This window comes from Mobula hypostoma, chromosome 5, assembly GCF_963921235.1.
Source record: "Mobula hypostoma chromosome 5, sMobHyp1.1, whole genome shotgun sequence".
Classification (NCBI taxonomy): Eukaryota; Metazoa; Chordata; class Chondrichthyes; order Myliobatiformes; family Myliobatidae; genus Mobula; species Mobula hypostoma.
Window position 1 is genome coordinate 164,133,675 of NC_086101.1, and position 24,444 is coordinate 164,158,118.

Genomic DNA, 24,444 nt, shown 5'->3' on the forward strand with positions numbered 1-24,444 from the left:
AAGCATTGTTTGTTTTAATTTAGTCTGTTGGCATGCTCTGCTGGCTAAGGATTCTGTGTATAGAGTCTATAGCACCTTACAAAAATTAAAAACCTGCAAGTTATTTTTTCTCAGTCAGTATAGGCTACTTTATTAATATTTAGTATACTTAAAAGGTATGCATGCACACAATTGAGAGAATATGATAGGAGAGATGTATTCAATAATGCAAGTGAATACTTGACTTCGCACAGGGTAGAAAGGCCAAGTACTTACTGATTCCAGATTGTATTAGAATCACTGCCAAGAGCTTTGCTTTCTTTATACGAAGCAATAATCAAATGTAATTGACTTTCTGTGCACAGAATTGTATAGAATTGTATTTTATATAAACGTATCCAATTAGTTAATATTCACAATACAATATTTTGTATTATATTCTTGCATTGTATACTTAACTGAATGTTTTGATTTTTGTATAAAAGCATATTTTATGTTTAGAATTTGAATGCTTATAGTAATTTTCATCAATAAAAAATAGCAAATTAAATAATTAGCTTCTAAATGAATTGTATCTGCTCCCACCTCAAGCTGTCTTCATATTTTCACTCTAAGCTATTCTCTCACCAATAAAGTGGCCCCTGAATGTAGGTTCATGGTCTTCTGCTGCTGTAGCCCATCCACTTCAAGGTTTGTGTTATGCGTGAGAGTATCTTCTGCACAGCACTGTCAGCTTGAACCAGTCTGACCATTGTCCTTTGACCTCTCCCACAGAACTGCCACTCACTGGATATTTTTGTTTGTTTATTTATTTATTAAGATACAGCATGAAAGAGCAACAGTGATGGGTAGATGGGAGTCACAAGATATTTTTACCAAATGTTTTTTAAATTATACAAAAAAAATAAAAAAGCCGTGTCTTCTTGTCACAGATCTTTTAAATATACATCTTCATATTTTAATATTTACAAATCACAGATAAGCAAAAATTGCTTGTTCAGAAGACTATTTGCAACACCAATATAAATCCAGAACTAGTAATGAAGGCAATCTTAGCAGTATCTTGACACTATCTACAATATCATGAATCCACAGAAAAATACTTTGCACATCTTTTGAGTTGATTTATAACTATCATAACAATTTCATTTGCTTTACAATAATATCAAAATTACACATTATCTTGTTCTAATTTTTGGAATAATGCCTTACTCCGTAACTGGGATTCCCTCTGTCCATCCTTCCATAAGATGATGAGGTGATCTGTTGAACATGTTACTAATCCATGCTCTTTAGAATAGAGGAACATCTGGAAATTGACAAAACAGAAATAATTCAAGCAGCTATAAAGTCTATTTGCAGCAAGTTCAAAGTAAATGTATTATCATCAAAGTATGTATAATGTCATTATACACTATCATGAGATTTGTTTTCATGCAGACACTCACAATAGAACAAAGAAATACAATAGAATCAACAAAAACATACACACAAATACCGACAAACAACCGATGGGCAAAAGATGATGATCTGCAAATAAGAGAAATAAACTGATTCAACTGACTAAAGCAAGTAAGGCCTTGTCATAATAGAGCCAAATGCATCTGCGATCTTTGGTATAAACACCGATTTCAAGTTGGAATATGCTTTCAGAATCACTGAAAATATCATGGCCTATATTTTGTTGTAATGAAGCTGTAACAATTGCCAACACACTGAAATTATCAACTTCTGATTGCAACATATGCAGGGTTAACTACTGAAATCTGCTGCAAAATGATTTACTGCTCCACAAAAGTTTCAAAGGTATATTGTGCAAAGAATCAGAGTCAAGTTTAATATCACTGGCATGTATCCGAAATTTGTTAACTTAGCGACTGCAATACAATGCAATACCTAATAATATAAAGAAAAAAATAAAAGTGTAAATCAGTAATTCATTACAGTAAGTAGATATGTATATTAAATAGTTTAAAACAAATAATATAAAAACAAAAAAGTGAGATAGTGTTCATGGGTTCGACGTCTATTTAGAAATTGGATGGTAGAAGAAGCTGTTTCTGAATTGCTGAGTGTGTGCCTTCTGGCTTCTGTACCTCCTTCCTGACAGTAACAATGAGAAGAAGGCATGCCCTGGATGATAGGGGTCCTTAATAATAGATACCACCTTTCTAGGGCACCACTCCTTGAAGATGTTTTGGGCCTGTATTCACTAGAATTCAGAAGAATGAGGGGTGATCTAATTGAAACCTATTGAATGGTGAAAGGCTGTGATAGAGTGGATGTGGAGAAGATGTTTCCTATGGTGGGAGTGTCTAAGACCAGAGGGCACAGCCTCAGAAAGAGGGGCATCCTTTTGGAACAGAGGTGAGGAGGAATTTCTTTAGCCAGAGGATGGTGAGTCTGTGGAATTTGTTGCACAGGCAGCTGTGGAGACCAAATCTCTTATGTATATTTACAGCAGAGGTTGATAGATTCTTGACTGGTCAGGGTATGAAGGGATACTGGGGGAAGGCAGGAAATTGGGGCTAAGAGAAAAAATGGATCAGCCATGATGAAATGGTGGAGCAGACTTGATGAGCAAATGGCCCAATTCTGTTCCTTTATTTTATGGCCTTAAGATACTATGTAGACTAGTACCCAAGATAGAGCTGACTAGCTTTACAACTTTCTGTAGTTTCTTTCAATCCTGTGCAATGGCATCCCACCCCCCACCCCCACCCCATACCAGACAGTAATGCAGCCTGTCAGAATGCTCTCCATGGTACATCTGTAGAAGTTTTTGAGTTTTATAGGTGACAAACTACATCTCCTCAAACTCTTAATGAAATATAGCCACTGTCTTGCCTTCTTTATAGCTGCATCGATATGTTGGGACCAGGTTAGATCCTTGACACCAGGAACTTGAAACTGCTCACTCTCTCCACTTCTGATCCCTCTAAGAGGATTGGTTTGTGTTCCCTCATCTTACCCTTCCTGAAGTCCACAAGCTGCTCTTTGGTCTTTTTGAAACTAGATCAGAAATCTGCTTTAATGTCACTGAATGGCAGAATTAAGAAATTAAATTACCTGTTCTAATTCTTCATTTCTCTTCTCCCTTCCAGCCTAACCTTTTCTTTGTTAGTTCATAAATAAACTGAAACATTTTATAAGCTATTATGGACAATAATTAGCAGTAGAGAAAAAAAAGTGTCCACACAACACAAATACTCACTTGCACTGCACCTGAATGACCAATCAAATCACCAGTTATCTCCAAAATCTTCAACATAGAACACTCCAACTTGCGTTTTGATTGGTTTTGCTGCTTGTTTGGCCTCCCAATTCCCCACATACTAAAAATCCCTAAAATCAAACAGGCATCAACTCATTATAATTGTTACAACTAAATTAATAAAAGGATAACAAATGAAAACCAGTTCTGTAAACATTTAGATGATACTCTAAGACATTTAGCCAGAAATAAATTATAACTGAAAAGTGACCTAATGCATATATTAAAAATCAATGCATTTGAAAATTTGGCTTCTTTGATACAAAATGGACCCTGAAATTCTCAGGTGAAACAGCACAAAATGGAATTAAAATATCATAACAGAGTAGATTCCATATACATTTGTGTGCACAATATAGTGTGATTAGCTTTATTTGTCACCTGTATACAGTGAAATGTGTTGCTTGCATCCATGACCAATACACTCTGAGGATGAGCTGGAAGCAGTCCACAAGCATCACCATGCTTCTGGCACCAACATAGCATGACCAGAACTTACTAACCTGTACACCTTTGGAACATGGGAGGAAACAGGAGCACCTGGAGGAAACCCACATGGTCACAGGTAGGACATACAAACTCCTTACAGACAGTGGTAGGAATAGAATTCCAATTGCTGATGCTGTAAAGTGTTACACTAGCCTCTACACTGCCATGCTGCCCATGAAGCAGTGCAACATTGTCCCTATATTTGCCAAGAAAGGCAAGAAGTTCTCATGTTATCATTATTTACGTAATTTGAACAAAAGGAGAGGAGAAAAGCCTACTTCAAATATTTAGACGCCAAAGCTAGGCAAGTACATGCTATATTCATTGACCTAAGCACAACTAGAGGCAACCTAAAGCAGCTCACTAATTAGACTTTGCTAAATTCAGGCAGTGTAGCAGAATAGGAGAGCAAAAAGTGTTGCTTGCAGCACAGGAGAATTGCTCCTTCTATCATCATGTTAAGTTGAAAAGAAACATGAAAAGAAAATTATTATTTTTTAGCAGGCACTTGCACACCAAGTAACCATGCAAGGAAACAAAAGCAGCTCAGCAGGACTACATGCCTGCTTAAGCTGACTAATTTTTAAGTGTTTCTAACCAGACATTGGGATCCTCATTGCTGGAAAAGGTAATATCTAGAGAATTAAGTTGTATCTACTAACGTATATAATGTTAAGTTGCACCAACCTGATGTAGCAGGTTCTGCTGGAGGAAGTTCCTGCAATACCCAAAGGCGAACACTGCCGTCAACAGAGCAGGAGATCAACTGGCTGTAAAACATTGAAATTCAGAAATTATTTTCAGCGTGTATGTCAGCCATTTGTTGTACCTGACAATAAAATCCAATTTAAAACTCTCTTTTCAGGTAAATAAAAATACATGTTCAAATCTATTGGGGCACCACCACAGCGTAGCAGTTAGTGTGACACTATTACAGCTCAGGGCGTCGGAATTCAGAGTTCAATCCTGGCATCCTACGTAAGAGTCTCTGAATGTCTCCTCATAGAATGTGTGGGTTTTCTCCAGGCCCTCTGGTTTCCTCCCACAATCCAAAGACATACCAGGTAAATTAATTGGTCATAGTAAGTTGTCCCATGATTAGATTAGGCTTAGGGTTGTCAGGGGCTGCTGGGTGGTGTGGTTCAAAGGGCTGGAAGGGTCTATTCAGTGCTGCATCTCTAAATAAAATATCCGAGATATATGCATTGTTCGCTTGTAAAGTTTAAAAATAAAAACTTTTTTTAAAAAATGTTGTTCTTGAAAGTAGAACAAAATCTCTCAACTTTCTTTCAACTTAAAATATTTTCCGAACTGAATTTACAAGATACAATTCAAGTTAGTAATCACTTCTAAATTAGCAGTGCACATTCATTTAAAATTAAAATTATTACAATGTTCCCATGCTGCATGGGCAGCATTCAAGTCTGTTGCTTTATCTATAATAGATAGTTTAGAATTCAAACTTGCATACTTATTTGGCAACTTTGCAATATGCAACACCCGGGAATCATGTGCCACTTGTTGGTAGGCAATCACAGTTCTTGTCTGAAGATTATACACATAAATTCCTGTCCCAATCGCAGCAAAAATATTCTATAGATAAGAAATACAAGAATTTAAAATTTAAAACACCACAAACATTATTTAGCTTAATAGCAAAGCCTTTTTTAAAAAAATAAAAAGCATGGAGTCTCTACATGGAGGAATTTAGCAAGCTGTTCATATGGTGATCTGATGAGCTGTTTCATAGCATGCATTTGATCAATCACATAAAAACCACTGGGGCGGGGGGGGGAGGAAGAAAGTGAAGAAGTTCTCATGTTATCATTATTTATGTAATTTGAACAAAAAGGAGAGGACAAAAGCCAACTTCAAATATTTACAAACCAAAGCTAGCAAATACATGCTATATTCATTGATCTTGCCATTAGACTAGCAGGTAGTCTTTCATGTTCCACTCAGAACAGTAAAATTAGAACTGTACAATTTTTAAAATACTTTCCAAATGCTGTATTAAGTATATAGACTTAGGTCTATGAAAGAAGTGCCATCTTTTTTTAAGCTTTACCTCTCTATCTGAAGTCAGATGATGAATGCAGGTTTCAGACTGGTTTGGAGTCTGTGATATCTTTATCTCAGCTGGTTTGTCATATTGTGGCGCAGCATTCCAGAACTGAGATTCAAATGCTTTAACTGTCCAGTCCAGCACATCCCAAATTATTAATTCACCCACATGGGATCCAGTGGCAAAAGTATCATCTATTCACGCAAACATAAAATGCACCAAGATCCAAGTGAAACTAGTATACAAAATAATTTGGCGGCAAAGTATCTGATGAAAGCAATATATATATATATATATATATATATATATAATTTTACTTAAAGCAAGCTGCCAAAATAAGTAACTTGCCTACATATTTTTTTACTTTCATAATTAATGGTGATGTACAAGAGACAGCCGCAACATTGGGAACATCAGCAACAATTTAGAAATCTGGCTGAATTTCTTATTGAGATTTAAATTTTTTAAAAATCATTTCTATGAAATCTGAAATGTTTCTCTAGATTACATCAAATTATTATTAATCAAATCCAGTCCCACTAATAACATGGTCAGTTTGTAAAAAAAAAAAATTTGAGCACTAAACTCATGTTTCTAAACAAGTAAATAACATCAAAGTGTTAAGAGATAATGATCATACAGGTAACAGTTACAACATGTGCAAAAATTAAGTCCTATTTGTCAGATTCTAATTCTTACTGCAAAGCTCGTGGATTTCTACTGGGAGAATATTCAAAATACTTAAATGATCAAATTTTGCCTTGAGAACAAAGAATTGCTCCAATCTTTCTCTCTCTTTCTAGCTAAATGATCCTACTTTGTCAATTTCTGGAGGAAAGCCAAAAGAGATCAAGGCATTTTTCATCTGTCAGAGATATGAAGAATGATGTTGGTACTCATATTCTTTCCTCAACAGATGTTCAAAATGGGAAGAATTATAATGTATATTTAAAATATTAATAACACCTTTTCCCTGACTATAACTACAATAGGTTATATAAAATATTATATACACTAAATGCATAACCAGATGAATTGTTCAAGTACTTCTTCAAACTCTCACTAACTGGTATGGTCTGAGGTTCCCCTTGCTTCAAAAGGGCAGCAATCATAGCAGTGAGCTACTTAAATGACTATCACCTGGTAGTACTCAGACCTACTGTATTGAAGTATGATTGGTCATGGTTAGAACTAGCTCCTGCCTGAGCAAGTACCTAAATCTGCTGCAATTTGTCTACAGATCTACAGTGGACACAATCTCACCGGCTATCCACTTAGTTTTGGAGCACTGAGACAACAGCAATACAAACATCAAGCTACTGTTTATTGATTACAGCTCAGTGTGCAACACCATCAGTACTAATCAAAAAGCTTCCAAACCTTGGCCTCCGCTCCTCCCTCAGCAACTGGATCTTCGACTTCCTTATTGAGTCAGTGGGAATCCATAATAGCACCTCAGCTGCACATCAAACATGTGTGCTTTGCACACTGCTCTATTTTCTCTAAACTCAAGATTGTGTGGCTAAGCACAGTTCAAATGTAATCTAGAAAATTGGTATGAACTCTACTGTTGTTAGCAGAATCTCAGATAACAATAAGGTGTACAGGAGTAAGATAGATCGACTGGTTGAGTGGTTTTACATAACAATTTCGCACCAAATGTCAGCAAGGAAGCGAAAGTAGAGAGAATACACACCAGTCCTCATTGAGAGGTCAGCAGTGAGCAGCTTCAAGTTCCTGAGCACCAACATTTTAGAATCTATCCTGTGCCCAAAACATTGATGCATTCATGAAGAAGGTGTGTCAACAGCACTACTTCATTAGGAGTTTAAGGAGATTTGGTATGGCACCAAAGACTTGCAAATTTCTACAGATGTACAGTGGAGAGCATTCTGACTGGTTGCATCACAGCCTGATTTGGAGACTTGAATGTACAGGATCACAAAAGGCTGCGGAGGGTTTTAGACAGCTAGTTCCATCACAGATACAACGCTTTCCATCATTGAGGCCATCTTCAAGAGTCAGTGCCTCAAGGAGTCATCCATCATTAAAGACCCTCACATCCAGGACTTGGCCTCTTCACATTACTACCATCAGGGGGGATGTACAGGAGCCTGAAGATCAACTCCCAGTGTTATAGGAGCAGCTTCCTTCTCTCCACCATCAGATTTCAGAATAGCCCATGATCATTAACTTCATTAGTCACTTTTTGCACTATTTATTTTTGAATCTTACAGTAAGATTATGTATTACAGTGTACTGCTGCCAAAAAGCAATAAATTTCATGACACATGTCAGTGATAATAAACCTGATTCTAATTATGAATTGAGAAGCTGCAACTCAGCAAGGTCAGCTCATTTGATTAAGTATTCAAAGCCATCTGCACAACTTTAATCTTGTAGCTGCAAATTTTAAAAGGGGAAATATGTACAATTTTTCAGAAGCTCAAATATAAAAGGTATGCATGCATTCACAGTAATGGACCAAATAAGGTTAATTAACCTTTATTTTAAAAGTTTTAAAATATTACAGATTTTTACTTGGATGTTGAAAGCATTGTCAATCAAAAGATGATTGTGTAGAGGATTGCAGCAGATTTTTCAGACAAAAGGTGACACTTCATACAATTCAACACTCAATATGGCACTGTCATGTAAAAAAGTCTGCACATTCATCTTTAGAGTAGGAATCTAATCCACAATCTTCTAACTCAAAACTACCAAAGACCCTGACCTGACCTGAGTTGTGACAAAATTGTCCGTTACAACCTGTTTCAACTTTATTGTTTTCTATTCCGAGCACCAACATATCTCTTTCCTGGCATGCATACACCATACAGAATGTTACTTTCTCACAAACCGTATCACATAAGATAACACAGAAAGCTTTGCCATGCACATCAATTCACAGAAAAATAGGTTTAACAATCATTTGGGTAAGCAAGGTTGCCCTGTGTATCTTGAGACAGATTTTGGTTTATAAATTTAGGTAACGAAACAGAATTAGTGACACCTCTCAGCAATCTCTTTACAGCATCCGAGAACAACAAAAAGAAAAATCCCATTCTGAATAAATTTAGGATTTTAAAATGTTAAGCCCCACAAATGGTTACAACATCCAGCCTTCCAGTAAGATGGCAGCACATTCGATTGTGGTGGTTTCTATGGGGTGAGCCAAAGGTGGCATTGTCCTTTTTAAAAAGTATGATTGCAAGACCTTACTGGACATTAGGAACTTGAAGTACTGCAGGTCTACCCCATCAGCGAGTTGCTCATTGGCAGAGAAAGTGAAGGATCTGAACTTGGTGTGGATCATGCTGTTGCCTACATCAGAGAAGAGCTGAAGGAGTTGGAGTACAAATGAGGTGTGCAGTCTAACAGCGAGTGATCATCTATGTTGCTTGTGATCACAAAACCCTGTTGAATATAGAAACATAGAAACATAGAAAATAGGTGCAGGAGTAGGCCATTCGGCCCTTCGAGCCTGCACCGCCATTTATTATGATCATGGCTGATCATCCAACTCAGAACCCAGCCTTCCCTCCATACCCCCTGACCCCTGTAGCCACAAGGGCCATATCTAACTTCCTTTTAAACATAGCTAATGAACTGGCCTCAACAGTTTGCTGTGGCAGAGAATTCCACAGATTCACCACTCTCTGTGTGAAGAAGTTTTTCCTAACCTCGGTCCTAAAAGGCTTCCCCTCTATCCTCAAACTGTGACCCCTCGTTCTAGACCTCCCCAACATCGGGAACAATCTTCCTGCATCTAGCCTGTCCAATCCCTTTAGGATCTTATACGTTTCAATCAGATCCCCCCTCAATCTTCTAAATTCCAACGAGTACAAGCCCAGTTCATCCAGTCTTTCTTCATATGAAAGACCTGCCATCCCAGGAATCAATCTGGTGAACCTTCTTTGTACTCCCTCTATGGCAAAGATGTCTTTCCTCAGATTAGGGGACCAAAACTGCACACAATACTCCAGGTGTGGTCTCACCAAGGCCTTGTACAATTGCAGTAGTACCTCCCTGCTCCTGTACTCGAATCCTCTCGCTATAAATGCCAGCATACCGTTCGCCTTTTTCACCGCCTGCTGTACCTGCATGCCCATTTTCAATGACTGGTGTATAATGACACCCAGGTCTCGTTGCACCTCCCCTTTTCCTAATCGGCCACCATTCAGATAATAATCTGTTTTCCTATTTTTGCCACCAAAGTGGATAACTTCACATTTATCCACATTAAATTGCATCTGCCATGAGTTTGCCCACTCACCCAACCTATCCAAGTCACCCTGCATCCTCTTAGCATCCTCCTCACTGCTAACACTGCCACCCAGCTTCGTGTCATCCGCAAACTTGGAGATGCTGCATTTAATTCCCTCATCCAAGTCATTAATATATATTGTAAACAACTGGGGTCCCAGCACTGAGCCTTGCGGTACCCCACTAGTCACCGCCTGCCATTCTGAAAAGGTCCCGTTTATTCCCACTCTTTGCTTCCTGTCTGCTAACCAATTCTCCACCCACACCAATACCTTACCCCCAATACCGTGTGCTTTAAGTTTGCACACTAATCTCCTATGTGGGACCTTGTCAAAAGCCTTTTGAAAATCCAAATATACCACATCCACTGGTTCTCCCCTATCCACTCTACTAGTTACATCCTCAAAAAATTCTATGAGATTCGTCAGACATGATTTTCCTTTCACAAATCCATGCTGACTTTGTCCGATCATTTCACCGCTTTCCAAATGTGCTGTTATCACATCCTTGATAACTGACTCCAGCAGTTTCCCCACCACCGACGTTAGGCTAACCGGCCTATAATTCCCCGGTTTCTCTCTCCCTCCTTTTTTAAAAAGTGGGGTTACATTAGCCACCCTCCAATCCTCAGGAACTAGTCCAGAATCTAACGAGTTTTGAAAAATTATCACTAATGCATCCACTATTTCTTGGGCCACTTCCTTAAGCACTCTGGGATGCAGACCATCTGGCCCTGGGGATTTATCTGCCTTCAATCCCTTCAATTTACCTAACACCACTTCCCTACTAACATGTATTTCGCTCAGTTCCTCCATCTCACTGGACCCTCTGTCCCTTACTATTTCTGGAAGATTATTTATGTCCTCCTTAGTGAAGACAGAACCAAAGTAATTATTCAATTGGTCTGCCATGTCCTTGCTCCCCATAATCAATTCACCTGTTTCTGTTTGCAGGGGACCTACATTTGTCTTTATCAGTCTTTTCCTTTTTACATATCTATAAAAGCTTTTACAGTCCGTTTTTATGTTCTCTGCCAGTTTTCTCTCATAATCTTTTTTCCCCTTCCTAATTAAGCCCTTTGTCCTCCTCTGCTGAACTCTGAATTTCTCCCAGTCCTCAGGTGAGCCACTTTCTCTGGCTAATTTGTATGCTACTTCTTTGGAATTGATACTATCCCTAATTTCTCTTGTCAGCCACGGGTGCACTACCTTCCTTGATTTATTCTTTTGCCAAACTGGGATGAACAATTGTTGTAGTTCATCCATGCAACCTTTAAATGCCTGCCATTGCATATCCACCGTCAATCCTTGAAGTGTCATTTGCCAGTCTATCTTAGCTAATTCATGTCTCATACCTTCAAAGTTACCCCTCTTTAAGTTCAGAACCTTTGTTTCTGAATTAACTACGTCACTCTCCATGTTAATGAAGAATTCCACCATATTATGGTCACTCTTACCCAAGGGGCCTCTCACGACAAGATCGCTAATTAACCCTTCCTCATTGCTCAAAACCCAGTCCAGAATAGCCTGCTCTCTAGTCGGTTCCTCGACATGTTGGTTCAAAAAACCATCCCGCATACATTCCAAGAAATCCTCTATATTGTAAATGTGGAATGCTGCAAGTCCGATTCACTGATTTATTGGCAATTGGCAGGGGTGGGTGACAAGGGCTGAGTGGTGCTGGAGGGGGAGGGGGAGCTGCGTGGTCTTGGTCATAGCAAGGACTAGGCCTCAAGCTGTGATGTCGCCTGTTCACAGCCGTGAAGGAGAGAGATATCAAAGTTGGTGCACTCCACCAGAGGTGGTGTGGTGTGGCGCGGCATCCTAGCTGGAGGTGGTGCTGCTCTCCAGTGTTCGCTTGGCAGAAGACAAGCTGTACTGTGGTTGACTGCCCATTTCTGCAACATTCATGGACCCAGTCTTGGACTATTTTTTTGTATGACTGTATTTTACTGATATCTTACATGTGCTTGCTATCTTATATGTGTCTTGTGCTGTGTGTGACTGTTGGTACTGTGTACTCCCTTTGGCCCTGGAGTAATGCTGTTTCATTTGGCTGTATTCATGGATAATCATGTATGGTCGTGTTGAGGAAACAGAGCCTGCAGAGAGACTTAGATAGTTTAGGGGAATGGGCAAAGAAGTGGCAATTGAAATACAATGTTGGAAAGTGTATGGTCATGCATTTTGGTGGAAGAAATAAATGGGCAGACTATTATTTAGATGGGGAGAGAAAACAAAATGCAGAAGTGCAAAGGGACTTGGGAATCCTTTTGCAGGATACCCTAAAGGTTAACTTCCAGGTTGAGTCAGTGGTGAAGAAGACGAATGCAATGTTGGCATTTATTTCTAGGAGGTATAGAATATAACAGCAGAGATGTGATGTAGAGGCTCTATAAGGCACTCGTGAGATCACACTTGGAGTATTGTGTGCAGTTTTGAGCTCCTTATTTTAGAAAGGATATACCAACAGAGAAGATTCACGAGAATTCACCCTGGGAATGAAAGAGTTACCGTATGAGGAACATCTGGCAGCTCTTGGGATGTATTCCCTGGAATTCAGGAGAATGATGGGGATCTCATAGAAACATTCCGAATGTTAAAAGGCCTCAACAGATTAGATATAGCAAAGTTATTTCCCTTGGTAGGGGAGTCTAGGACATGAGGGCACGACTTCAGGATTGAAGGACGTCCTTTTAGAACAGAGATGCGGAGAAATTACTTTATTCAGAGAGTGGTAAATCTGTGGAATTTGTTGCCACGAGCAGCTGTGGAGGCCAAGTCATTGGGTGCATTTAAGGCAGAGATAGATAGGTTCTTGATTAGCCAGCGCATCAAAGGGTATGGGGAGAAGGCAGGGGAGTGGGCATGGCCCGAAGAATTGCATCAGCCCATGATTGAATGGCAGAGCAGACTCAATGGGCTAAATGGCCTACTTCTGCTCCTATACCTTATAGTCTTATGGTCTAACATCCTCGGAGTGCAATGCATGAGTGCAAAAGACAGGGCTGAAGTATTTGCAGACTCTCTGACAATCTTGTGGAAAGTAGCCTCTGGCCTGGCTGAATATGTAGCAAGCCCATACCCAAAGCACTCATAGATATCCCATCAGCGGCATGGGTTTGAATCCCGAGGGGTCTTAACACTTACACAGGTAGACAAGGTTCCCACTTCTCTGTTACTGCATTCATGCTAATTTGAGGTGAAGAATAGTGAGTGTTGGACACATCTTTGTGGGACATCATTTCTGTGCAGAACCAGTACCTTTTGATACCAGTCCCTCATGTATTCAAATATAAACAATTCACCATTCATCCTATAGTCAGCCCACAGATACCAACGTGGTACAGCACTTTTATCAAAGAGTTGTTGAAATTCACATTTTTTAAAAAAAGATTAACTTTAGTGATGATAAAGCTACATTTTACACATCCTTTGCTATTCTCTAGCAACCATGCAATGCAACTGTAAACATACAATTTAACATCTTGCCTAAACTGGCCCAAGCTTTGGACCTGTTTCAAAATTACTGAGTCTTTTAAACAGAAGCACTGATTGGAGGTCTCTCTGGTCTGCAGAAGCAATCACAACCCTTCATAAACTGTTAAATATGAGGCATTGTTTTGCATAGAACAGTCCCTTCCTCCGCTTTGCGGGGGGGGGGGGGTGATTCCATCAGGGCCAGCTGGCCAATCTGCTTTCAGACCTTATTCTATTGAGGGCTATTTCTGCATCCACTTCAATACATTCAGGTGTTCTCCTCAGGGCATTGTGCATGTGAGAGTATTTGCTGACAATGGCATCAATCAGGCAGCATCAATGGAGGGGAATAAACAGCTGATGTTTTGGACTGAGGCTATGTCCACGCTAGACCGTATAAATCTGTAACTGAAGCTTTTTCTCTTCGTTTTGACCCTCCGTCCACACTGAAACAGCGTTTTCCTCCCCTGAAAACAGAGCTTTTCTAAAACACTCTCCAGAGTGTTTAAATCTGAAAACGCCGGTTGGCCGTTGTAGTGTGTACGGGGTAACTGGCTAATTTTAAAACCGCTGTCATGACGTGCTGGAACAAATGGTGGCGGCAGCACGGCATTTCATTGTTTTCTTGAACGCAACCTCCAACACCACAACAATATCTGACAATAGATGTGTAACAGCCTAATGTAACATTGTATGGAAATACAAGATAACACTGATGCAGACATGTTTTATACATTTAACAAGGTGCTTTATTAATGTATTGCTTGTGCAAACATTCAATAGATGCAATTGTCACTTTTGCCCAGTAACTCGTTTTATTGCACGTTAAATACAGCAAAATTATACACAAAGACATGGCAAAAGTAAAGGCAAACGAATGAGGTAAAGGCAAACAACACACATCAAAGTTGTGTGTTATAAATAAATAATGGATGGGGTACGAGGGCCACACATTTTAATTCCACGTCCCATTCTGATATGTCTATCCACGGCCTCCTCTACTGTCAAGATGAAGCCACACTCAGGTTGGAGGAACAACACCTTATAATACGTCTGGGTAACCTTCAACCTGATGGCATGAATATTGACTTCTCTAACTTCCGCTAATGCCCCACCTCCCCCTCGTACCCCATCTGTTATTTATTTATATTCACACATTCTTTCTCTCTCTCTCTCTCTCTCCTTTTTCTCCCTCTGTCCCTCTGACTATACCCCTTGCCCATCCTCTGGGCTCCCCCCCCCACCTTTTCCTTCTCCCTAGGCCTCCTGTCCCATGATCCTCTCATATCCCTTTTGCCAATCACCTGTCCAGCTCTTGGCTCCATCCCTCCCCCTCCTGTCTTCTCCTATCATTTTGGATCTCCCCCTCCCCCTCCCACTTTCAAATCTCTTACTAGCTCTTCTTTCAGTTAGTCCTGACGAAGGGTCTCTGCCCGAAACGTCGACTGTACCTCTTCCTAGAGATGCTGCCTGGCCTGCTGCGTTCACCAGCAACTTTGATGTGTGTTGCTTGAATTTCCAGCATCTGCAGATTTCCTCGTGTGTGAGGTAACATCAAATTTCACTTTTGCCCAGTAACAAGCCTTATTGCATTTAGTTGTAGCTGTCGTCCCTTTCATCAGTGAAGAAACTATGGCTGTAGGAAATGTTTCTGGACAAACCCGCACCAAGTCTTTTGTTTGGCAATTTCCTTTTAAGTTTTTCTAGTCTGTAACTGGACAAACATGCACCAAGTATACCGTTTCCTCTTTGCTTGTTTTCTGTGTGTCCTGCGCATGTCCAGTAGAAGGAGATTCGCCCAAATATCCATTCTAATGGGGACGTAGCCTGAGACTCCATCAAACATTTATTCCCCTCTGATGCTGCCAGACCTGCTGGGTTCCTCCAGCATTTAGTGGGGGTTCCTCAAGATTTCGAGCAACTGTTGAATCTCTTGTCTTTCTCTCTTTATTTTTGACTTCGTTGCTTGAGCAGCAGGATTGTATTCCAGCACAAGGAGTAGTTTAGGGTGTGAATTCTTACCTCTTGTATTTACTACTGTGTACTGTATCTCAAAATAAAGTCTGTTCGTCAATAGATTAGAGATGTATTGCACAAAAGAAGAGCGTTTCCAAGCAATTTGCAGTCTGACTTGAATTGGCAGATGGAGATGAACTGAACGTGCACAGACTATATTTGTTTCTCCTGTTGTCCTGATTTTTATCTGAAGCAGCATTGAAGTTCCAGGTTAGGACATGCTCTTTCCTTCAGATTTCCATTTGAGCGTTTCCCAACAGCCTGGGGCTAAATCTGCTGACACATCGCATTTGTATATGGTGTGGGCAACTCCTCATTAGATCTGATTGCTCAACACAATTATTTAACACTGAGGTTATTGTTTGTAATGATACATGTTTCAATTGGTGTTACGATGATTAGTTGTATAATCCTTCAGTGTTATGCCTACAGGTGTGCTAACCACATTCATTTTCTGTTAGATTTCCTCTACTTATTTCGGAGGTATTAAATTTGAGCAAAATGAGGTAAAGGTGTGATGGGACGAATGGCCTACTTCTGCTCCTATATCTATGGTCTTATGGAATGACAATTAAATTTGAACTTGAACTTGAAACTCTACATTTAAAAAACTGAATACAAATATGTCTGTTATACAATAGTTTCCAGCAGCTTCAGCTTATTACATACTACATATTCTGATTGTTCCTTCCTCCTATCCTACACCCCTCCGCACTACCATCACAATCCCACAGAACTATGTTCCCTCCCCTTTCTCCCCTTTCTCCTCAGTTTAGAATTTACCTTAACATTGATTCCTTTAAATATCTGCACTCATCCTTTGGACTATGTGAGGTCTGACAACATAGAACATCGAACAGTCCTTTGGCCCATCATGTTTGCGTCCACCATGATGCCAAACTAATCCCATGGTCTGTATCTCTCTATTTCCTGCTTGTTCAATGTCTGTCATTTTACCATTTAAACACTGCTGTTTTATCTGCTTTTACCACATCCCTGGCAGCACATTCCAGGCACATACCACTATGTATATAAAAAAAGCTTGCTTTGCAAAGCTGCTTTAAACTTTCTCCCTCACCTTAAACCCAAGCCCAAATGGGGCACTGCTATGCATCAAATTTATGTTCACTTCCAGCTGAGAAAAGAAACATTGGTAAAATTAATCCTGATAATGCCAAATAAAATAATAAAATAAATTTACCATTTATAGTGATTAGAGCTCTAATGTCATCTTCATGGTTTGATAGTCTTCGCATCTCAGTAATTTCCCAAGTGTGAGATTCTGATGATGTTACCAGCTTGAAGATAACTTAAAGAACATAGCGAAGTACAATAATACATTAAATAATCTGAACAAGCTTTCTTTTTTAATGCACACAGTAAAACCTAATTGATATTTGTATGGGGAACAAATTTTGAATTAGCTTGGATAGCTTTTAAATTAGAGTGTCATAAAATATGGCTAACAGATTGTTTTCATTGTTAATTCTCTCATTAATTCTTGATTAAAATGAATGTGCACACACAACTTCAGTAACAAGGCATACCTAGTTCCTTCCTGATAGCTGCAGCAATGTTGTTTTTTGAGAGTTCAATCATTAAACTTACATCTGTTTAAAGCAAAACAGAATTTAATAGTTAGATGTAACATGCCAGATGGCAAATATACTATCCTTAACTTCTTATGCAAGAATCCCAACAAGACAAGTGATAATATTCGTCATAATCAGGAATAAATTAGAGCAGATAAGGAATGTTAAGCCTGACAGACCAACTAGATTGTGATAGAAATCACAACAAAAATCCCAACAAGGTAAGAGACAATATTCCTGGTAAACTGGAGCAGGTAAGAAATGTTAAGGCTAACAGACCAACTAGATTGTGGTAGTAATCACCATATTACATAATGAGGCAAAGATAATAATTAAAATTAAAAGTAATAAAGTAAATAGGCCTAACAGGCTAAGTACAGGAAAAATACAAACAAAACTAAGAGTGCCAATTCTGGTTGCAGTAGTTCTATAATTCCTGTAGATCTTATTGAATATAGCTTATAAAGAGAGAACTCTCTGTGGATGAATATTTATGCTAATCTTGGGCCCACACCAGTTATGGAAATTGTTCAAGCAGCTCATCAGCCATAAGCAGGCAAAACAAAGTAGGCAAGTTAATGTAGGAGAATTTGCAGCAGAGAAACTAGAGATAAAACGCAACAACTCATTGATGATAGCACCCTAGTTTTCTTGTAGCAAAAGTAATCCTCTAACCCACTATTTTAACTATTGAATTCTACAAGGTCAATTTTTCCAGTAATTTAAAATAATAGTGCAACGTTTAGTACTCTCTCTTCCACTTTTTCCTGGAAGGTGTCATTGTAGACAATGCCTCAATGACATCAATAGAATCAACAATTTGAACTGGGAGCGAAAGTCAAAATTAAACTATGGTTTCTTGAGTAATCTGATCCAAATGAAGATTTTGAACTACGGGTAATGGGCTAATTTGTGTGCAGCTTTCACAAGTCAGTGCATTAGACTCAAATCAGCAGTCATATTTCAAAACTACATTCCACTTGGTAACCGTGAAGAAAAGTTTTCATAGAATGATCGAAATAACAGCAGAGAATGTGTGGTGTCAATAAGAGTACTTAAACTGTCAACTGTAACAGCTTTCTTCCAGATACTTTTATATTCCTCATTTTCAAGACCTAACTCAATCCCTTTAAATAATATCCTAGATTCTACCTCAAGTGTTATCTATCCTTAAATCATTGGTCCTCAGTTCAAAAATAAATTCCTGTCTGCTAGGTTCTGCAGGTAAGGATCCTCAGGCACCTCATTTCCACTAAACAACTGGAAGCAATCTTTTATTATTTATCCATGGCAAAATTCTCAGTTTTTAACTCATCTCCTTTTATGGCGGTCCTGCTGCAAGCTTTGTCCTAAAATGCTGAGTCCCGCATCAATTCTGTCCTCATCTCCTCCACCTCCACAAATCCCCGGTCTCTGCCATTCACAAGACCCATTAGCCAAGATTGTTTCTTTCTCCTTTCAGTCTATTTATCCCTTTGAATTGCAGGTATTTGGTAGTAGGCATTACAACCGGAGGATGGTGGAAAATAGACCTATCCTTCAAACACCAGAGAAAGAACATCAAAATCAGGGCCTGGTCTAAATAAAATAAACAAAAAATTCCAATTATAGTGCACTGAGGAAATAAAATTCATGAACAGCAGCAATCTGCTTGAAATTCAAATATATATCACTATCCTCAAATTAAGTTTTATTTTTCATCATTTTATCGTATTAATCATTGATTCTGCTAAACAAGTTTATTTAAAAATCACCTTGGAAAGGAAGACAATTATAATTTAAGAATTGGAACAAATGGAATATTTTGAAGAGCAAACCTGCATCTTTAAAACAAGCTGTTTTACAGAGTAATTCTGCGTTATAGGTCCAAACACATATTCTGTCAGCTCCAGACAGCCACACCTCAAGCCTTTCGAGAACCATCAAGCACTGCAAAAAGAAAACAAAACAATTTGCATATAAAATTAATATTTTGGCTCATGATGCAAGGATCCACTAAACACAAAAATCCCCAGACAGATATATTGATGTGTAAAATTACATGTGGGGGGTAGAGCAGTGTGCAAATATTTGACATGTAACGAACAAGTTATTCTAGAAGTTATTCTTAGAATATGTGTAACTAATAGTTTAAAATAGAAGTATTATGAGCTCGTGCAACATCGCCTTCGCTACTAACTTCGAACCTGCTCTCAAAATTCACTTTAACCATTTCCACTAGTTCTCTTCCTTTTCTGGATTCCTCCATCTCCATATTTCAATAAACCCACCAACTCCCACAGCTGTTACAACCCTGTCTCTTGTAAGGATGCCATCCCTTTCTCCTAGTTTATCGGAATCCACCATATTTACACAAGATGAGGCTTTCTATTCCAGATCATCTGAAAAGCTTTCTTGTTCAGGAAACGTGGCAACCCTTCTACTGAGGTTGATGGTGCCCTCTCTTGTACTTATTGGACTTCTGTTCTCATCCCAACTCCCTCCAAACACAACAGAGACTGAGGTCTGCTGGTCCTCACATTTCACCTTCGTAGCCTCTGCATTTGGCACATCATTCATTGTCATTTCCACCACTAGCCATACCTTTCTCTACCTGTTACTTACAGCCTTCTACAAGGTCAATTTTTTCCATGACTCCATGCTCCACCTGTGTCTCCCCATCTACCCCTCCATCACCCCGGAACTTTCCATTGCAACTGCAGGTGAAACATTTGCTCTTATGCTTCCTAACTTGCCTCTTTTCAGGGACTTAGCATTCACATGCACATCCTCCAAACTTGTCTATTGAATTTGGTGCTCTCAATGAGACTTCCTCTACATCAATGAAACTAAGTGCAGACTAGGCAGCTGTTTGCAGTGTTCCTGCACTGTTCGCAATGGCCAAACAAGCTCCCAGTTGCATGCAATTTCATCTTTCCTTCCTATTCCATAATGACCAGCCCTACTTCTGCCTTCTTTATGGCCTAAATGATACAAACTAGATCATCACTTTATTTCCTGCCTGGGTAGTCTACAACCCAATAGTATAACTTAAGGCAGCTTCAAAATTACCTTGTGTTCCCGTTCTTTTTTTTTATCTCTCTCTCTCTCCCCACCTTCTGATGCACTTCCGGTCCTCCCATTTTGATTTCCTGCCACACCCACCACACCAAAGTGAAAAAGTCAAATGGTAGAAGGCATTGCTTGAAGATAAGAGGAGAAAGTTTAAGCAAGATTTATGTGAGAAGGATCATTTAAGTTCTCTACAGTCCATACATGGACAACACAATGAGTGGTCATGGGCAAGGGAGTTCCAAAGGACAAAGGGGCATTGTACTTCTTCAAGGAAGCTTTGAGTAACATTGTTGAATATTCTACTAGGTAGATAGAACTTGGAAAAGGGGTCTTTTCCAGGAGTCTTTTGTTGGGCATATGAACAACATTGTCTGCTCAAAGTGGCTTACCCAGCAGAGCCAAATGAGTACAATTTGAGTTTGGGGGAGGATATGGATATTGATTCCTTTATCCTTCCAATGAATTTGGATGATATTGCAGAGGCAACATTGAGAGTAACTTTCCAGAGAGCTGATTTATCTACTATAGGTAGTTCAGTCACAATGGCATAGAAGACAGCAGGGATCATTGCTGCCTGCTAGACCAGCAAGAGACTGGGTTTAAGGTCTTCACTTGCAAATACCCTTTTCCTCAATCAACTAATCTGTGCTGGAACATGAAAGATTGATGTCTGTCTTCACCAATATAAGTGAGGTAGGCTTTCCCAGGTCTTGTGTAAAACCTTTAACATCAGAGGGGAGTGTGATCTAGTGGGGAGCAATTCCATAGAAGATGCTGATTATTATGCCCAGATGCCGTTTTATTTTAGTGAATTAAGGATGGTTTTGACTCACAGCTTGGAGTCTGCCTCTGAGCACATTCAACCTTCTCTCCTACATAATCCTCCATTTTTCTTTCATCCATGTGCCTATTTAAGAGTCTCTTTAAAATGGCTATACTGTATCTGTCTCTACTACCACCCATAGCAGTGTGTTCCATGCACCTACCACTTCCTGTTTAAAAAACTACCTATATCATCCCTTTGTATACTTTTTCCCAAGCATCTTAAAAGTACATCCTCTCACATTAGCCACTGCCACCCTGCGAAAAAGATGTTGGCTATCCATTCTATCTATGTCTCTTATCATCCTAAACACTCCGGTCAAGTCTCCCCTCATCCACCTTCAATGAGAAAACCCCTAGCTCAATCAAACTTTCTTCATAAGATATATGTTCTCTAACCTAGGCAGCATCCTGATAAATTACCCCTGTACTTTCTCTAAAGCTTCCACATCCTTTCTATGATAACGCAGCTAAAACCAATCACAATACTCCAAATGCAGTCAAACCAGTTTTATAGAGCTGCAACATTACCTCGCGGCTCCAACCAACGGAGGTCAACACACTAAACGCCTTAACTACCCTATTAACTTGCGCCGCAACTTTGAGGAATCCATGGACTTGGACCCCAAAATCCCTTTGTTCCTCCACACTGCTAAGAATCCTGCCATGAATTTTGTATTATGCCATCAAGTTCAACCTACCAAAGTGTATCACTTCATACTTACCTGGATTGAACTCCATCTGACACTTTTCAGCCCAGTTCTGCATTGTCAATATCCTATTGCAACCTATGACAATCTTCTACACTACCCACAACACCACCAGCCTATGTGTAACTGTGATAAAATATACTTATAACATTTTATCTTATACTATTAAACAGAGAAATGGAGGAGCTTAATACCCATTGATACAAATCCACTGAACTAGAGGCTTTATCTTACCTTAACAGAAGACTGAAATTCTGCCAACATATGGATTTGGCTGCCAGTGTCTAAATCCCAGGTCTGGCTATATCAATAAAGGAAAATCCATATAGAATTAATTTTATCACCAAGTTGCTTGCCATTTCAACTAAAAATATATATTAAAACGTTTGTCCTGAAGATCTATGGATCAGATTTCTTTCACTACAGGCTACAATAGCATACCTACCATCAGGAACCCCAAAAGATTCGTTGGCAATATGATATCTCACTTGGCAATAATACAAATTGATATAAAGCTTTCCAGCTTCAGACAAAAAAATATTAGGCTATCTTTTCAGTCAATCCGTGTGCAAATACTAGACTGGGTGACATTAGAACAACTTTTGGGTTAACTGAATTTGTAAAACCCCAATGAATGAATTTTCTTGGTCAATAAATCACTGAAAAATGCCAAGGGATTTTAATGGAAGAATGTATTTTTGACATTATCTTTTCAATACTTAAGGAGGGATTCGTGCAACAAGCAACACAAACTATACAAACACAGACACACACACATACAAACACACTTGGTCGTTCACTAAGTGTGTTACTCACAATTAATAGTTCAGAGATACAAAAGCAATAAGGGAATTAGTCCAAATTTGCACACACCAGTTTAGAAAACAAATCACTCAGGTCATTTGGAATACACACACCTAAGTGCCAAACACCAATATATATCAGTTGCATGCTTTAAATTTTGTTTCAATTTTCCTTCCTCCCCCCACCCCAACAGAGAAATTGTATGATTAACTTCTATAAATTGTATACTAGAAAATGTAACATTCAACCCGCTCTTTAAAGTTCATTTTCAAATCTTACCGGCAATTATTTTCACAACCTTAACGTAATGTCACCCAACTACTGCAAACCATTGTTACACAATTCATGTTATCAGCCCTGGGTGTAAAAGCCCAATCTTTTCATGATTTATATAGCATCTCCAACTCCATATGCCTCACCTCATTCTCCTATAACCAAAATCTGCATCGTTCAGAAACTCCTTCCTATTCTTTGCAACTAAAAAAGTAATAATATATCTTCCCCTTGGCCCTTATATGTTCCTGTCATGGCATTATGAAAGCCCCATTATCAGGCTATAGTTGTGCACATGTCCGGCATTATTATATTGAGTATTCTAAGAACTAAATATGTAAGAATTCTATTAATAATAAAAACTGACTGATAATAAAAATAATCACAGGTCAATGATAGGACCTGAAACATTAACTTTGTTTCTCTTTCGACAGATGCTACTCAACCCGCTGAGCATTTCCAGATTTTATTTTTATTTCAGCCTTGCAGTGGTCTGGAAACTGATATCCTAGGATCTACCATGCAGTCAAACATGTTTACTTCCATTGGCGCCAAATGCACCAGATGATCAAATGACAGCTATGGATCCTTCTGTGTGTCTAAGACAGTTGGGATCAAGACATTCTTTGATTGTTAATCAAAGAATTGAAAAAAGTGGAGCAGACTCGATGGACCAAATGGCCTAATTATGCTCCTATATCTTATGGCCTTAATAGGATTCTATTTGCCTTCTTATGCTTTTATCCACTTGTACCAAAACGGGATCTGAATAATAAGGCTCTTTTTCTTCCACTGGTTTAAAATTTTATCATGTGCAGGATGCACTTCCTTTCCCCATTCTTATTTTAACACAAGTCATTTCACATTTTTTTTGTTGACATTTGGCTCCAGCAGTCTTTTACAAATTGCCATCATGTCATGTTACTATATAATTTAGTCAACTAGAAGTTTGTCTAACAGTTCACTAAGCTTCTTTTTCAATTTATGAAATTAAAATGTTATCAAGGAACTCAAAGCAAAGACCAAACAATCTAACAGAAAAACAGACATTAACAAATAATGAAATATTACAATTTTGAACATGGTTAAGAGCACAGGGATACAAAATGGAAATCTCCTTGGACGAGCTAAGTAAACAATCACATATTTTCCAGACCATATTTAAAGGATACAATAACTGTCTTATCAGAAGAAGCAGTAAGAAGACGACTACTTTCTGACTGCAAATGATACATCGATGGAATGACAGCAATTCCTGTGATAGGTCTAGAATGGCCACATAGCTCAGAAAGCCTCTCTCCAGTCTGCATGCATAAGATATAATATTTGTTTTAAGTGAATTTGTAAAACCCAGAATATAATTTTCATAATTTCAGTAATATCTGAGCAAGAAAAATCTAAAACTGTTTTAGAAGCAACAAAAATGTGAACAGAAATTACAAGTAGAAAAATCTAAAACTGTTTTAGAAGCAACAAAAATGTGAACAGAAATTACAAGTAGTTTATCCTATTATAATATATACACCATATCAAATGCTTGATCTTACAATCACACCAATCCAAAATAAAGTAATAAAATAAAACCATAAACAACTGTTACTAGAGCAATACTTGGCCTGAG

At 38.7% G+C, this 24,444-nt stretch overlaps 1 protein-coding gene across 4 annotated transcripts in view; it reads right to left on the reverse strand.

Annotated features, from left to right (window-relative positions):
• Positions 1-779: 779 nt before the first annotated feature.
• Positions 780-24,444, reverse strand: part of wdr41 (WD repeat domain 41) — a 44,708-nt gene continuing 21,043 nt past the window's right edge. For 2 of the 4 annotated variants that reach the window (XM_063049307.1, XM_063049306.1), the window contains 10 exons: positions 23,996-24,127; positions 21,981-22,043; positions 18,978-19,089; positions 17,116-17,178; positions 16,770-16,877; positions 5,811-6,001; positions 5,214-5,335; positions 4,430-4,512; positions 3,194-3,324; positions 780-1,288 (listed from right to left, as the gene is read on the reverse strand). In XM_063049307.1, the coding sequence (XP_062905377.1) occupies positions 1,151-1,288; positions 3,194-3,324; positions 4,430-4,512; positions 5,214-5,335; positions 5,811-6,001; positions 16,770-16,877; positions 17,116-17,178; positions 18,978-19,089; positions 21,981-22,043; positions 23,996-24,127 (1,143 nt within the window). In that variant the 3' untranslated portion in view covers positions 780-1,150. Of the gene's footprint in view, positions 1,289-3,193; positions 3,325-4,429; positions 4,513-5,213; positions 5,336-5,810; positions 6,002-16,769; positions 16,878-17,115; positions 17,179-18,977; positions 19,090-21,980; positions 22,048-23,995; positions 24,128-24,444 lie in introns of all 4 variants that reach the window. The other 2 variants (XM_063049309.1, XM_063049308.1) reach the window with 1 other exon arrangement.